Below are 17,698 nucleotides of genomic sequence, written 5' to 3'. Positions count from 1 at the left end.
TAGGTTTTACACCAAGTTGGATTAGGAGCAATAAAGCTGCAAATTACAGTTAAACCCAAATAGTTATTCAGGCCTTAAGGTTTACATAAAAATAGGAATTAACATCTAATGGGCCAAAAAACTACCCCTATTTAAATGGACAGGGTTCACTAATGTGTCTGGATTTGTAGTAATTGTTACTTATCAAGAAAGCCTGTATTTTCTCCCAATTCTCACTGCCTGGTAACTACCACAAGTCATTTTAATACAAGTATAGTCCCTATCATGTCAAAATAAATCAAACTGATAAAAAATATATAACCACAAATATGTTTAAGACAAAATATGCTTTTGACTCAAAACTAAAGTCTAGTTACCTTAGCTTAACCCACAAAATACCACTTTATTATTTTATCTATAGTTGTTTTGCCATATGAAACCATTTTTAATACTACCTTCAAACTCATAAAAAATGTGGACTGTGCCTTTAAATCGGGGCATATCACTGTTAGATCCCTCAATTTCACTGAATATATCTGATGATGAACTTCATATAAAAAATACAAATCCGCAATGGTGCATTAGCTTCCAATCCATCCATCTGGCCTCTTATTATTCCAGAAAGAGAGTTAGATTCTCCCAACACAGGGTACTAGTTTTCAGCTGCGGAAGGATACCTCTAGTGTAGGAAGCAGCCTGGTTGACACTGGAGAATTTGCTGTGCCGGTGTGTGATAGCGTTTCTGATTGGCCGCTGCAGACCTGCAATATTATACTCCATGTGTCGGCCGCATCGATTGGCTACACGGGACCTGCATTGCACCAGGCAGTGGCACTTGATGTAAATATAATAAATATAAATACAGGAAACTTAAAAACCAACGCACCTCTCAGCGCCGCGTTTGCGACGATTTATTAGTGTCTGTAATTATTTAAATTGGTTTGGTCGAGACGGAAGGAAAATGCGACAGGTTTTCATTGGTGCGGGGTAAATGTTTGATAGGCTCGATATGGGAAGTGCGCAGACTTACTATTGGCTACTACAAAGTGTGGTAGGCCTACGTGAAATTAACAATGAGGCATGGCAGGGTTGGTGCCTACTTATTTAAGCGGTACACAACTGGGGTGCGTTTCATTTCACGACAACGATGAAATTGTTTTGTCATTTACTAAAGCGAACATGTCTGCCTGCTTAATAAAACGCGTTAAACGTCGGTAGGTAGAATGACGACGCAGAATTGAGCCGAGCAGATAGTATAGCAGTGTTGTCATAATCTACACACACGTATATATAAATCCTCCAGCCTGTTTGAGTGTACCTGACACAAGCACCACCCAGTGGATGAAGTGCAGAAATCATGAACGGAAGAAATGCCACACACACATTACAGGCACAGGTGTTTTATATGAAGAGTGTGGGCCCTATACAGGCTTATCTATCTACACAGATCATTACTTCACTACAATGGGTGTGTAACAGTATTTGTTTCTGCTTTTAATCAAAAGAGAGAAGCCTTCAACCCTGTACCGTCTACTCTAAACAGTTATAAGACCTCACAATGTTTTTTTCTCCACATGCATTTAAGGATTTAGAAGGTCTGCTTGCATCACTGTCCTAAAAACTAAGTCTAGACACGTGGCTAGATAATAAGATAACTGCCCCACAGTCCCAAACTAATGATTCATAGAGAACTGTTTTGTACAAGGCCACCATTCATTGGAATAATTCACCGTTATTTATCAGGAAAACCTTGAATAACATTAGGGATTTCTAATGAGCCATAGATATATTTAAAGGGGACATATAATGTTCATTTTCAAGTTCATACTTTTGGGTTCGACTACATTTTAACGTGCCTTAATTCTCGAAAAACACATTATTTTTTCTGTTTTCACCATCTGTGTGAAACGCTCCGTTAAAGCACCTGTTTGTTTAAGCTTCCCTCCCGAAAAAGCCAAGTCTGCTCTGATTGGTCAGTGTTTTCCGGTCTTCTTCATCTGTACTTTTGGGTGTCTGCACCATCATTACAGCAGGGGAATGACTGTGATGGCACTGCAGCGCTTTCAACCTGGACATATGGCTGTTATGACATCACAACCTTACAGAGACCTCTTTTAAAGGTACAGTTTGTGAATACAGGCTTTCTGGATTCTATGTGGATTGAATGTTTTGATACTTATATAGCCCCTACAGCTGCTTTATCATAAAGTATTATAGTGTGTATGCTCCAGTACTGCTGATTATATTATAGACTAGTGCTATAGTGCTGTAAATAGTTTTATTTATTTTGTCTGTCTTGTGTGTTTGTGTATATGCATATGTATAACATCAACTTATTTTTTTTCCTGTTGACCCCAAGAAGAGTAGCTGTTGCATTAGTTACAGCTCATGTGGTTCCACTTAAGAAAAACAAACTTCTTGATTTTCCACAATAACTCGTTTAAGATCTCCATGACCATTTTAGCAAATCTTTGCAGTTCAGTGTGAGTCCAGGCTGTGAGCAGTTCTCTCATCAGGTCATGTAACTCTAACTCAAGTTGAGCTGTTTCATTTGTTAATCTGCTGGAACTAATCAGCACTTCTTACTGAATTTGTTCAGTGTTTTGCTCTGTTTAACAGGAGACATAGCTATTGCATAAGCAGATGCTTTTTTGCTGCTTTGTGTCTTCCAATCACTATCTCACCCACATAAGCATACACATATTTGTTGTTTTACTCTTGGCAGCACCAGTGGATCAAATGCTGCAGAGCTGCCCTCGTAGATGAACCTATGATAGATAAAACATGATAAAGTGCCCTCTTTGATGCCCTTTAAACAAAGAAAATGTGAAGAAGTGCCCTCTAGAATGTTCTTCTGGAGGAGAAAAAGTGAGGAAGTAACCTCTTTTCCCAGTGGAGAAAACATAAAAAAGTACCATTAAGGGTTCCTTTCTGATGGAGAAAACATGATGAAGTGCCCTCTAGGGTGTCCTTCTAGTGGAGAAAATGTGAGAAAGTGTCCTTCCAGTGGAGAAAACTGAGATTCATTGCATTGTTAAATGGAGAAAACATGCAGTGCCATTTAGGCTGCCATACATGCTAGAAAATATTATTTGTGCTGGTGCTAATTTTGTTTCCTTTTGCATCTGCACCTCAGCCTGAGTCCACCACTGGCAGCAACATACTGTAGATGTAGAAATCAAACATGTACTCCCTGTACATGTTTGATTTGCAATAGTTTGGTCACCTTTTCCCCACCTTAAACCTTGTTGCGCCCTATTAAAGATTACACAGCACACCATTTTCTTAAAGTATACAAAAAGATTGTCTTTGTCATACTTCCATCCTATTCAAACAAAACAAGCTTTTCCATTGTAGAGTTCTTCATTTGGATTACTTCAGAAGTTCCTTGTCCCTTCATGTGTTTGGAAATGTATAATCTTGTAAAGTAGGCTTTTATTTGCTTTTAGAGCGCTATGAAGTACATCGCAATCTGTACACATCGTGAATGAACAATAATGTGGATGTGACATTTTCAGAGAATGCCAACACCATGTTCAGCCCTGCCGTTATCATCCCCCATCAGTGTCTGTGCGCTCACGGGGGCGGTTTAGAAACACCCAGCCCACAGTTTGCCTTGAGCTGACAGGGCAAATGCCTCATTAGAACGCACACCCCTCTTCTTGTAACAATCCCAGACTCTCCGGCCCAACACGCCACGCTTGATTTAAATGTTTTTTTTCTTCCATTTGCCGAATAAGCTGCGATGTATGAGCTGCAGTTGAAATGCGTGACTGATTTAATAAGGAGAGTGTTTCCGAGGAGGGGGCTGCAGCAAGAGCTCCGTTCTCACTCCAGCCCAGAGATGGCCCTGCGAAGTGGTTCAGTGCTTGCTGCATGGGGCCACTTTCTGCTGAGCACTGAGTTACACATGGCTCCACATCAAGAGGAATTAAATCAACGCTGCTGTTCTCCGCATGTCAGACTGCAGCAAGGGCAGCTTAGCTGGATTGACTTAACCGCACTGTAATAACGTAAAGGCTGGTTTGAAGAGAAGACAGCAAAATCGAATCACAGGCTGCACTCAGATATATCATGTGCACAAACCAGAACCAAAATTCACTTTAACTTCTCTCTATTGCTCAGAACAGTCCCTTTAAACATTTAAGAGTTAGTGCAATGACATTGTGTTGCTCCTGGAGGCAATGTCTGAGTAAAATGCTACAGTCAGGGTGTTTTAACTCATTCTGTAACCCCGAGATTTAATTATGTGCATCTGTGCAATGTCCCATTCTCACTTGATGTAAGACTTCAGATGTTCAACAGGGTCTCTGTTGCATTTTTTGTTTCATAATGTGCTACACATTTTCAATTGGAGACAGGTCTGGACTGCAGGCAGGTCAGTCTTTTACCTGAACTCTTGCCAGCCATGCTGTTGTAACATGTCAAACTGGCTTTGCATCGTCTTTCTGAAATAAGAAGGGTCGTCCCTGGAAAAGATGTTGCCTGGATGGCAGCATATGTGGCTTTCAGCATTAATGGTGGCTTCAAAGTTGCGCATGTTACCTACGACGCCATGGGCACTAACACACCCTCATACCACCACAGATGCTAATGAACTTTGTGCTGGTAACGATCTGTACAGTCTTTTTGGTCTTGAGCCCAGAGGACATGACGTCCATGACTTCCAAACGGTATTTGAAATGTGGACTCATCAGACCACAACACACTTTGACTTTGTCATCTCAGATAAGCTTGGGCCCGGAGAAGTTTCTGGATGTTATTATATATGGTTCTCTTGAGATGCAGCGACGAACTTTGCATAGCAAGAATGGTTTTCTTATGTGTTGCAGAGGCAATGTAGTAATCATGTCAGTTTGTAATGCAGTACTGCCTGAGGGGTCGAAGGTCATGAGCATCCAATATTGGTTTTCAGCCTTGCCCGTTATGTGCAGATTTCTTCAGATTCTCTTAAGCTTTTAATTAGTTTATGGATTTCATCCTCTACAATCCATAAATTCCTTGCTACATTGAGAAATGTTGTTCGCCCATGCAATGGCTAAGCTCACCACATCCCTGCTTGTAAATAACCGAGCCTTTCTAGAATGCACATTTCAGATCCAATCATGATACTATCCCTTGTTACCAGTTTACCAGTGAAGTGTTCCAAACAGGTGTTCTTTGCGCATCCCACAACTTTTCCAGTCTTTTATTGCCCGTCGCAACTTTTAAGATGTGTTGCTGGCAATCAATTTGGAAAAAAAGCATATATTTACAAAAATCCATTAATTTGTAGAGTTAAAACATTAAATGTTGTATTTTTACAGTTTTCAATTGAATATATGTCTAAAAGTTTTACACAGCATCCCAACTTTTTTGGAATCAGGGTTGCACGATTGATTACGTTCTTGACATGAAGGGCGACGAGAGACTGAACTAATTAAATAACTAATGTAATTAATTAGCTCAGCATATTACAGAACGGCAATTACCTCAATAAACAGGAATCTAATAAGCAGCAGATGTAAACATATGCTGCATCTGGACAAACAAGATTTAAGAGGGCGCTGCAGGAAATAAACTAACACTGTGACCATTAATTCATTTTTTTGTTCTTTTATTCACATAACGGTAACAGGAGAGTGGGATAAGCCAGACATGACATGCGCAAAATATATCAAAACTCTCTCTAGGGAGACAAACAACTCAGCTGCTGCCTCCTCTCTTTCACACAGCGATAGATAGAGAAGGGAGGAGTGGTGGGGGTCAGAGTGAGAGAAAACAGAAAAGTTTGAAGGTTAGAGGTAGAGCCCCTCCGGTGTGCCCTCCTGCTTCTTGTACAGGACGTTTTCCTTGGACTTCTTGAAATCTTCGTTGGTGACTTTCATACGGCGCTCCCGCAAAGCCATGAGGCCGGCTTCTGTGCAGATGGCCTGGAGGACACAGAGAGAGGGACAGGAGATGAATACAAAGTGAACTTCATCTTCATTTTCTTGTGTTTCTGTAAAAGACAAGAGGCTGTGGAAACTCTTTCTTACACCAGGGGAGAAAAAAGTAGCGGTAACAAAGATCTGCTTTGTGTTGGAATTTAGTTGACTTTCCTGCTTAACAGGGTAAACTCGTACCTTGTGGAAAATAAAAACCAAGACCAAAATAACTACAGAATGACAGAAACTATTATTTTATTGAACTATGTTGCTTTAAATGTTTTGCTGACTACTTTGGATATATAGTGGGCACTGATTTTCCTTTGGCTTCTTGATGTTTTTTTGGTTGGATTTTAAACTATTTATTAGTTTAACATTGTGATGTAATGTTCTTTAGCACCATGTTTGGACCCCACTAGTATAGATACAAAAAAAAAACCAGGGTTACCTTTTTTAAAAGTCAAATTCAAGCATTTTACAGGTGAATTTTTAAGCTTTTCCAACACCTTACAGCTGTGTGTGTGTGTGTGTGTGTGTGTGTGTATGTATATATGTATAGATAGGAACTTTATTAATCCCTTGGGAGGGTTCCCTCAGGAAATTGGCAATAACTTTCAAGTGTTGCCGAGCTACTGGAGAGGCTGCCGTCACGTACAGCACCGGAAGGTTTATATATAGTAAATACAGCAAACAGTATAGTGATTATTTCACTTCACACTAAATAAGATGCTGTTACAGCATTATGCCATCAACAATTATGATGACGGGATCTTTTTATTTCAAATGTCGTAGTCGAAGTTGTATAAGAGTTTTGGTTTGCATAAGTGATTGATGAAACACCAGTTTATGTTGAAAAAAACCCACCCAAAACACACTTTTCAAAGAGTCTATTCAAATTCAAGCATATTGCTTATCTTGAAAACAATAAGCATTTTCCAAACATTTCAGACTTTGTGAAATGTACAGGTTTTTAACACAGTTTCAAGCACTTTATTTAAAACCTAAGCCCTTTTCAAAACCTGATAACACCACACTATAATTAAGGTGTATTCAAGAATTTCTAGCACCCATAGGAACCCTGAAAAACAAATAAGACAAAATATTTCTACTATTTTAATCCAGTATGACAACTTTTCACTTTTAAAACTGATTCTAATTCATGCACAGGATGAACTTCAGCCTCCTCTCAGAACCAAAGGCGTGTTTGATAATCAAGATATGATGTCTGGGTGGAGTTCTCACTTTAAAGCTGGCATTTTGCTTCCTATGTAATTCCTGATAATTGACGGTATCAGATATCAGGAAACCTATTGAAATACAGGCTATTGTAAATGACGGACATCATTGGTATGATGATGTTAAAGAACTTAAATCTACAAAAGAAAGCAGCTTTTTAAGGATCAAACAGAGGCCTGGAAACCCACTGAAAGTGTAACTCTGTCACATCCCACATGAGGGCAGCAGAGCTGAGTCAGAGAGAAGGAAAGAGTTAAATTTCCAGTAAACTTTGGTCTGAATATTTTTGAATGGAGGATGTTATACAATTAAATTGTAAATATAAATTGTATATTGCCCTTGTTGCTTCCCTTCATCTTGTTTCTGTCTGAACTGGCTCGCTGCCAAGACCTGTTGAACTCACAATCAATAAACGGCTGAGGTCACAGAATCAGGACGGAGCAAATTCAGAAAACTCAGAATACATGTGTATTGGCAGGATGCACTTTGATTGGACACTACCCTGCCACGCTTCTTAATCTCTACTGATGTTAAGACTCCCAAAGACACGTTTACCTGTGTGGGAGTCAACAAAGAGCACAAAAGCAAACAACTCACTGGGATGTTTAGTCCCAACCATCATGCACTGCTGTGATTTATTGGCCTACAGAGAGCCAGTTTACAGCTGTGAGTGGACAGTCTCGCCCTTACCTTAATGTCTGCTCCTGATAGGTCGTCCTTAGCTAAGATAAGGTCATCGAGGGTGACATCATCTGCTACTGTCATACGGCTGGTGTGGATCTGGAAGATCCTCCTTTTAGTCTTTTCATCCGGCAGGGGAAACTCGATCTTACGGTCGATTCTCCCTGAGGAGGAGGAGAGAAGGAAACGACAACATCACAAACTGCTGCTGTGAAGAGCTTCTTAGTTTTGTCTGTTTTAAATGTTTCATTCAGTAGACTTATGGCAATAACCATCACTAAAACTGATTCACTTAATTATAAAAATAGCAGAGTGGTGGGTAAGTGACCAAACACTGATCATGTTAGTTAATTTATCAAATAATGATCATTTTACAAATCAATTAGGTAGCTTATCCTATAATGGTTCTGCTCACACCCAATGAAGCCTTTACAGTTCAGTTTACCGTAAAGCATTTAAAACCAGATCTGACTGATAATCAGCTGTTCACAACTGCTAACAGTCAGTGCACAATAAAATGAATCAACTCTCTGAACCCCAGAACCGTCTTATGGATTTGAAAAGCATGTTTTCTTAAGAATAAACACAGACTATCATAAACAGAAACTACAAAAAGAGGCATTATCAATTTTCCTACAGTCCTTGAAAGGATCACGGGTAATGATCAGAAAAAGTAAGAGAATCAAAGCTTAACATATTAATATTTCATAAAAAAATAAACAAGAAAAACCCTTCGCACTAATCACACCCAGTAAACATTAAATTCTGCGCTCCTCAGCACACCTGGGAAAGGCATAAATGACTTGGTAGAGAAAAATGGTGATAAAAATATAAGTGAAGAAGCGAAACTGCAGGCTGTTTACACAGAGCAGAGAGAAGAGGACCAGAGAGCATGTAAGCCAAATTACAAATATATAAATAGCTCAATATATATTTAAATGGCATACATATATATTTAATTTAAATTGTTTGAAAATTATGGAATTATCAAAAAGAAATGTAATCCAAATTTACGCCTTTTCTTTGTTAATGATTTATGGCATTATAACGGTGTTAGACTGCACAAAATACATTCTGACATCTTCTTACTTACTAGCCATAATTGCTGTTTCAATAGAGGTGCAGGATTTTCATATTTCAATTAAAAATGTATAAGGCCACAGTCAGAAGCCAAGAACAGGAGCTGAAAATAACCTTAAACTGCTTGGGGTTCAGAGGGTATATAAATAACTGAATGAAAAATTACTTAGAATTAAGCAAGATTTTTAGACAAAAACATGTTTTTCATCAAGAGGATATATTATTAAAAGTCTTTTCGGAAAAATAATGAGCAAGATTTTTTCTGTTCAGTGTCAGTAAATTGATTTCTGATTATGACCACCTTTAGCAAGGATCTGTGTTTTAAAAGAGCAGTTGCCTTAAAGGAAAAAAAGAATTAACAGTTCTGATGCAGAAAAAACAATCTGACATGATTTCTATTTCCTGCCATGACTCAGCAGAATACAATCGTTTCCCAAATGTCTATCAGACACACTGTCGATGTGCGGGCAGACAGACAATCAGTCAGTGACAAACACAGGCAGAATCAGATCCAATCAGACTCCCACTGACCAGGTCTAATGAGGGCTGGATCCAGGGTTTCTATTCGATTGGTGGCCATGATAACTTTGACGTCTCCCCGCGAGTCGAAGCCGTCCAACTGATTGAGCAGCTCCAGCATGGTCCTCTGGATCTCCCTCTCGCCGCCGGAGTTCGAGTCATACCTAGACACCACACACAGGAAGTATACAGTTATCTTTAGAATATATACAATACACCACACTACTTCACATCGTCAGACTTCGAGGAGTTCAATCCTGTCCATCCTGCAGTTTTGTTATCACTGACCACTTAACTGAGTTGTTTGCTGTCTTTTCCATCTAAGGTAAACAATCTGGCTACATCTACAAGCTCATTTATAATTCATGTCATTATAAAACCAGGCAGTCATTAAGCCAGCCAATATCCTACCTAACAATGTTACTGTCTTTTAACATTTTGTTGAATTTTTACCATGGAAAGCTTTTGATTTTACACGTTCTTGGCACTGGCCATCTTTTTCAACATGAGAGAAAGAAAGCTGAAGCTACTGCAATGCAACATGCCCACTGCACATTTAGTCATTGCTAATGTCAACTTTACTGGTCAACAGCCCTCCAACACGCCTTAATATACAATCATAATGTGCAAGAGAGAATCTACACATTATTTATTACAATGACTGCATTACTTAACTCCTTGTTTTGGGTGCTGCCGTATAATATAGATCAGAGGAAATGAAGACAGTATCTTGCATGCAGCGCCCACAGATATTTAGTATGTCCAACTAGTCAGCTGACTGATTTCCACTGGGCTTCTCAAGTGAAACACACATCGAGTTAGATGAGAAAGAAAGTTAATAAACCTGAAGCGTTAATGTGCTGTTTAACACTGGGTAAAAATAAAACTGTAATAAATCCAGATGTAGAGCTGTATCACACTTACAAATCCAACACGTTGTCATCCATTTTTGGCTCTCTAACACTAAAAGGTGTTAAATTATCGCTCCTCCATTGCCGTCAGTCTCTCACATTCTCGGTCTAAAATAGTTTGAGAAGATGTCTGTGTACCTCTTTGTGCCAATGGCATCGATCTCATCTATGAAGACGATGGAAGGCGCGTGCTCCTCTGCCACCCTGAACAGCTCTCGGACCAGCTTGGGTCCGTCTCCCAGGTACTTCTGGATCAGCTCTGAGCCCACAACGCGCAGGAAGGTAGCTGATGTCTGATTGGCTACGGCTTTGGCGAGCAGCGTCTTACCTGGTAAATGCATAACATATAATATACATTACTTTTCAAGTACTTTTAGCTTAAAAATAGGTTAACTACATCACTTTAGCGCCATTAGAAAGGGGAAAAAGTCAAGTACAGTGTGAACTAACTACAATGTAATGAAGACCTTATGAACAAAACGGTCTAGTTGTTTTTTAGTTTAGACACATGCATGTTACACCTTGTGGACACGTTGCAATCATTTTTGAACACATGCACAACCACCCGGCCTCCAAACAGGGCAGCCCTCATGCACACGTCAATGTTTGGTTTGCCAAGTTTATCTAAGGACTTACATTCAGAAAAATAAGTGATCAGAAGTATCTCATAAACTAAACTAATTTCTTCCATACAGTCTGGTTTTATATGCAACTGTTTTCACAACTATTTTGGACTGAGGTGTATGAAAACAATTCTCTATCCAGTTTCAAGAGACAAAATGTCCAAAATGATTGTAGTCGTAATAGATGGTGATATTAAATAAGGATGGCAATCTTTGTTGTTGCAGCATTATTGCCCTGTAAAAAGCACTAATGGTTTCTGTTAATATCAGGGACAATAAAAGTTTGTCAGTGTATTTATTGTGTCACCCTTGACAACAATAACCCATACTTTATATTTAATTATTTCATAAACCAGGTTCATAATATTGTGGTAGACTTTACAACCAGCACTCAGATTCTGGCTCTTCTAGAATTACTACTGACACATATAATGCCTCTTTAGCTTTGTGCATATTGATCTCAAGGACAGTAAATATATACAATGAATGACATCGATAAAGATGCAGCAACAGAAATAATGTTTCCCCATGTCTTTGTGCAGGAATTAAAAAAAAAGATTTTATTGAAATCAGCCAAGCTGAAGTGAAGTGCACTTCACCTAACTCTGATTTCCTTTGTGAATGAGATCTTGTTTAGTGAAGGACAGATTTGATTTGTCCATTTGTAAAAGTTACTTTTTTTTAATAGCTATTCACAAAGACGATCTCAGTGGTCCTTGGCTAATTATACAGTATAATAATACCCATTTTTACAGCTGCTGAAGGTGCATTGTCTCACTAAAAGTGTGTAACACCGGCTGTAGAGCACTTTATATCCGTGGCAGTACTGAGGGTGCAGGAGGGTGACGACAATCTCCCACCTTGCCTGCTGGGGTGCCCTTTAAAAAAGGTCCCTAATGACCATATCTAATTGGCCAGTGATGTCATTCTGGGTTAAATACACCTTTATCTACGGATTTCACCTAAAAAAAGACTAAATTCTTATGTGCTGGAACCAGAAACATAATGTCAGGCTGTATATGTGCACATTATATACACACACACACACACACACACACACACACACACACACACTATTTTATCATGTAGAGTAATTTTGGCTATTATAATCCTTTTTATGATCATTGTCTGATTGAGTATTTAAGTGGACTACAAGAACTAGTTATGTTTGTTCTGTCTTCATGTCTGACTGCTAATGATACAATGCGGTCATATTTCTCATTCTCTTCGCCTTAGAGAGAGTCTATAGACCCCTAATCAGAACACGTCACTATAGCATCATACATGAATGCCCACATACGTCAGTTGCAGAAGGAATCAGAATTAGGCTTTAATCACAGGAGGAGCTGCAATCTGCTTTGAACAAGTCGTATTGCGCAGTAGGCTGCCAAAACCAAAATGGTACTAATGAAAGTTAATTTGTATACATTACATTATTATTATTATTATTATATACATTTACAGTCTTTATACTTGCCTAACCCAGAGTGACAAGTTGTTATTTTATCGAGACAGCATTTCAACAGTCAAAAAAGAAAAAGTCCAGTGAGAAAGTAGCCTGTTTTGCCATCTAGTTGTTCTTTGTGATGAGGGTTCTTGTTGGTGGTCTTTTTTTTTTTTGCAACTGGGATGTGCGCACATCGCCAATGCCATCCAAAATGTTTTGAGAGTTTGAGAGACAATTTAGCATGGTTATAAAAAGTACTCACCTGTGCCAGGTGGTCCATACAGGATGACACCTTTAGGAGGCTTAATGCCCATCTCTTCGTAATACTCTGGATGTGTGAGAGGAAGCTCCACTGATTCCTATAAAACAAACAGAAAACTGAATCGTCAACCTCAGCAACCAAGGAAAACATGTTGCATATACAAGTAAGGCGTTGACATCCAGCAGCAGCACTATTACTACTAAAAAAAATTATCAAACAATCCTAATAAACATAGGGCTGCTGAGTAAAAGTAATTGTATAAACTGGTCACTGGTCACACTTTTAGCTGGATGAATCCATAGTAGCTCATAGTTATTTAGGTAAATATTGGGAGTAGATAATAAGCTTGCATTTAAGAGTGGAGATGCCACTGCAGTTATGCCGATTTGTTAACATCTGGTACTTCATGTCTACATACACAGTTCAACCTGAAGCTAGTTTAGCAGACCAGTGTAAAAACCATAATCTGTGTAGATACACAAACAAAGCCATCAACTTCCAAAGGCTACCTTTAAAATCCAAAGATTTTGCGTATGATTTAACTTTAAAGCTTACTAATTACTTTTGTAATTTTTGCTTAACAGCTGCCCACTCAGGGCCCAGGACTGTTTGATGTGCATACGTTACGTAGTGTACCTTGATCTCCTGGATCTGACTGTCCAGTCCTCCGATGTCAGCATAGGTCTCTTGTGGGGCCTTCTCCACCTTCATCACCGTCACCAAGGGATCAGTGTCATCCATCAGCACGCCGATCACAGCGTGAACCTACAAGTGACACACAAAAGACAGGACAACTTGTAAATTGTATTACAGTTAAGCGGGTGGCAGAAACTTTTTAACCGTTCTTTAAAGTGTTTCAGGGAACTGTCGGATAATTGATGACTCCAGATTGCTGAATCGAAAAACTATAAAAAGTAATTATAATTATTTATATTTTATAGTCTTGAATTGTACTCTTTAAAAAGGCATCTTGAACGCAAATTAAATCTAAAAAAAGGTTTCTCACTGAATATTACCTTGTGGTTGAGAAGGACAGAGCAGCCAGGCTCTAGCAGATCTTTGTCAACAAAGGACAGGATGCTAACGTAGTGCTCTGATCCTACAGAGGTGGAAACAATGGCATGGTTGTCATCGATGATTTCCTCCAGAGTGCCCACGGACATGGGGGTCCCCCGCAGGTCGTCCACCTTTGACCTTTCCTCCTGTAAAATAGTTAAGACAAGGATTATTGATTTAAGAAAATAACAGTTATTGTATATTCTCCCTGAAAATACAGCCCAAAAGCAATTGAGGCAAATGTGTAACAAGAGCTGACCTCCTGTTTCTCTTCCAGAGGCTTCATCTGCTCCTGGTTTCTAATGAACTCCTCCTCCATCAACAGGTAGTCTTTGATCCGCTCCTGCTTCAGCAGCTTCAGACGGCATTGAGTGTGAGGGGTTACTGAAAGACAAACGCAGGCCAGCATATTTAAAATGTTATAAAAAAAAATATATAAAAAAAATTATACAAACACCAATTTGATCCAAACACTTTGTTTCACGGACCTTGTTGTCACAACTCTTCATTTTAGTTGTTTTTTTTTACTTTCTTACCTAATGGTAGTTTACTGGCAGCATCTGGTCCCTTGGTCTTCTTCTTCCTCTTGCCAACTCTGGTGGGAATTGGAGGCTCATACTTCTTTTTCTTGTCCTTCAATAAGGACGAGATGGAATGAAAGATGTCAGAGAAGGTAACAGCCAGAAACACATCTATGACAAGGTTTAAATACATTTGTTAGCTTGGCACAAACAACCCTACTTGATATTTGCCAACATATAGTACTCCATATAGTAATGCCAGTGGTAGACCAGTGTTGTCAGACAATGAAAAAAGGAGCTTAACATTGCTTTCAATTGGGATTCATTTCTTTTTGGGCTTCTGCACTCTACATCCTCAAATAAAAACACAAAATACCATTTTGGCATACTGAGTGTAGCTGCTAAAAAAGCTATAACAAGGAAATGGCTTAAGCCATACAGCCCATCTATAGACGAGTGGCATGACATCATCTATGAGATTTTTGTAATGGAAAGAATCACTTTCTGTGTGAGGCTTTAAAAAGCCAATTTTGAGGAAATCTGGGCCCAAAAGAGCCCTTCTATTGTTTAATATTATGTAACTTTCTTTTTTATTATTTTTTAATCTGTTTTACTACTTGCTGAAAAGTATGTACGAAAGTTCTGTTCGTTTGTTTATTACTTGATAAAAATCTAAAAATATGGATCACAATGCCAATTATCATAACTGATATCATGTGATCCTAAATAAAGACAAAATGTAAAAAAAGAGAGAGAAAAAAGAGCTTAAGCAAAACATATACCATATGTCAAACATATCTTAAAACACTACGATACATAATAAATAAATCAATTATATCACATATCGTCACACTGTTAAAATAATCACCTACGTCATTTTTGTCAAAATTGTTTTTTTTTGCCTAGATTATCTCCTTTGGTAAAATCGCCTACATTCTCAGTTGATCAGATCATGTGATTTTACCCCTTTAAGATAATGGCCTATGTCAAGTGTGTGACTTAAGCGGATTTATTATGCCTAAGTCAAAATAAAATGTGACTTCGGCAATTTTTTGAACATGCCTTTGTGACTTAAGCAAGATATGGTAAAACTTTATTTTGAAGGTGTCTACATAGAGTGACATGAGCGTGTCATAAACATGACATGGGATGTGTCATGAACATTAATGACACTTTGAAGTAACATTAATGCTCATGATACTTGTCATGTCATGTTTCTGACAGGCTTGTGTGACTCTTATGTAGACACCTTCAAAATAAAGTGTTACCATATCTTGCTTAAGTCACAAAGGCATGTTCAAAAAATTGCCTAAGTCATTTATTTCTCTTAAGATACATAATTAACACACAGTGTTATTACTATGCCAAAACCCATCCTTTGTTACATCCCTTTTGAGTGAAATGATCAATAAATGTCACATGTTACACTTTTGGTCAAGTTTTTTTTGCGTTTCCTGTAAAACTTATTATTTTAACAGGGTAACGATATTGTAGCTCTAATTGACATTGATTGCCATACTAACTATCAGTTAAATCACCACACATTTTCGACACATAACATTATATTAATATGATATATATATATATATATATATATACACACACACATATATATATATATATATATATATATATATATATACATATATATATATATATACATATACATATATATATACACACATTTTTTTAAACTAAATTGTTCATTATTAGCAATGAGTGTTAATTAGAGGGCACACAAAAGAAAAACATTTTGCTACCATAACAACAAGTTCAGACACTAGCTGTGTCATTCTCACCTTGTCATCCTTTTTGCCTCCCCCCGGACCGTGGCCTCCACTCTGGCTTTGACCCTGGAAGTGTAACAGAAATATGTGAATAAAAATGAGAAGAAAGGCATCTAGCGGTGCTTTCTGACCTTTATAGAGCGGTTTCCTCTGCTAACTCTCTCATTAGCGGAGCTGTTTACACGATCATACAGTTAGCTTACGGCGACATTCAACGGCAGGATAGCTACATTTAACACGTTTGCTTGGATGACCGGAGAGTATTTGCAATGTCATACACCATAAACCTTTACAAAGCCGATGAAACCAGGTAAAATGACACATCTACAATATGAATGACTGTGCTAAAAAGAGCTAGCATCACGAAGAGAAAAGCTAATGCAGCTAGCTTTCGGCTAAAGGGCTCTTATCTACTTTTAATTATGTTGTTACTTTACAAATAAGCCACACAGCCGAGATAGACTAAAAGACAGTGTGAATACCAATGTTTCAAGAACTATTCGTTATGCCTTATTAGCGAAAACAACGTTTTAGTAAAATAAATATAGGAGCCGCAAAGAAAATTGCTTGCTCACTTACCATTGTTGCTTGTCGCTCTGAAGTGACGTCAGAGTGTACGGCAGCACTAAGGGACAAAAAGCATATAACAGGGCAAAAAATAATCACATCTGGCTGGAACAGTCTATTGTTAAAAATCCAACACCATGCCCTTTTATACAATAATGTATTGTTTCGATCCAATTATTTCAGACAACATTGTTTTACAGTCCAAACCACGAGTTTTTGATGCTCACACAGTTATTCATTCATTTGTAATTCCAACTTGTTTGCATGTACTTTACTTTACTTTGTTGTTTTATTATAATTTTTATCTGTCATCCACTGTGTTTTTATCTCTTGTCTGTAAAGCACTTTGTAACTTTGTTAAGAAAAGTGCTATACAAATAATGTTGTTTATTGTTTTTAAATTATTATTATTATTATTATTATTATTATTATTATTATTATTATTATTATTATTATTATTCAACCTTCTTCTTACATTTTTTATTTCGATACAATTATTTTTTATACATTTCCTTTAAACATATATATTTTTATATGGATTGTACTTTGCTGAACAGTAGGAGAGCCAATGAAGAATAATGGAAAAACTGTTGAAGTTTCCTCTTAGACATGATAGTGGTCATTGTAGATTTTAATTGTATATTTCCTGTAAATGACAATTAAATCTATAAAGTTTAATTTGGGGACAGCATATCTTCAAGTCTACGATTTTACAGTTTAGATAACAGAGTTGTCTGTGTTTGTCCAAACTTCTTGGTCTAAACTCCTTTAAATAGCAAATTTAAAAAAATGTCCCCCTTTTAGGTTTTATTATTATTATTATTATTATTATTATTATTATTATTATTATTATTATTATTATTATTATTTTATTATTTTAATGAACATCAATTGTCATGTGTCGAAAGGTAAAAATTCATCATTGTCAAATTGCACATTATCACCTCCTGTCAGCAGGACAACGGAAAAACTACTGACCTGATTTTCGTGTAACTTGGTCAAAGAGTGTGTGATGGGCCATGGAAGAACTCATTAAAACTTAAAGGTCATCTGAATCACAGGGTGGCTATGCTTATTATTTTTCACTTTTATTATCTGTTTGACTTTTAGTTATCATATGTCA

General features: G+C 37.7%; 1 protein-coding gene across 1 annotated transcript; it reads right to left on the bottom strand.

The window, feature by feature from the left end:
* Positions 1-5,558: 5,558 nt before the first annotated feature.
* On the bottom strand, positions 5,559-16,603 carry LOC131991527 (26S proteasome regulatory subunit 4). Its single transcript, XM_059356982.1, has 11 exons — positions 16,588-16,603; positions 16,021-16,074; positions 14,237-14,333; positions 13,960-14,084; positions 13,661-13,846; positions 13,281-13,409; positions 12,645-12,741; positions 10,451-10,640; positions 9,414-9,565; positions 7,812-7,966; positions 5,559-5,891 (listed from the first exon to the last, which is right to left on the bottom strand). Exons 1-11 carry the CDS (start codon positions 16,588-16,590, stop codon positions 5,757-5,759), a joined length of 1,323 nt encoding a protein of 440 aa, XP_059212965.1. The 5' UTR covers positions 16,591-16,603; the 3' UTR covers positions 5,559-5,756.
* Between the last annotated feature and the right edge of the window lie 1,095 nt (positions 16,604-17,698).

Source organism: Centropristis striata, chromosome 18 (assembly GCF_030273125.1).
Source record: "Centropristis striata isolate RG_2023a ecotype Rhode Island chromosome 18, C.striata_1.0, whole genome shotgun sequence".
In the NCBI taxonomy this organism is placed as follows: Eukaryota; Metazoa; Chordata; class Actinopteri; order Perciformes; family Serranidae; genus Centropristis; species Centropristis striata.
The sequence above is the reverse complement of the archived record's forward strand: the minus strand, read 5'-3'. Positions and strand labels throughout refer to the sequence as shown.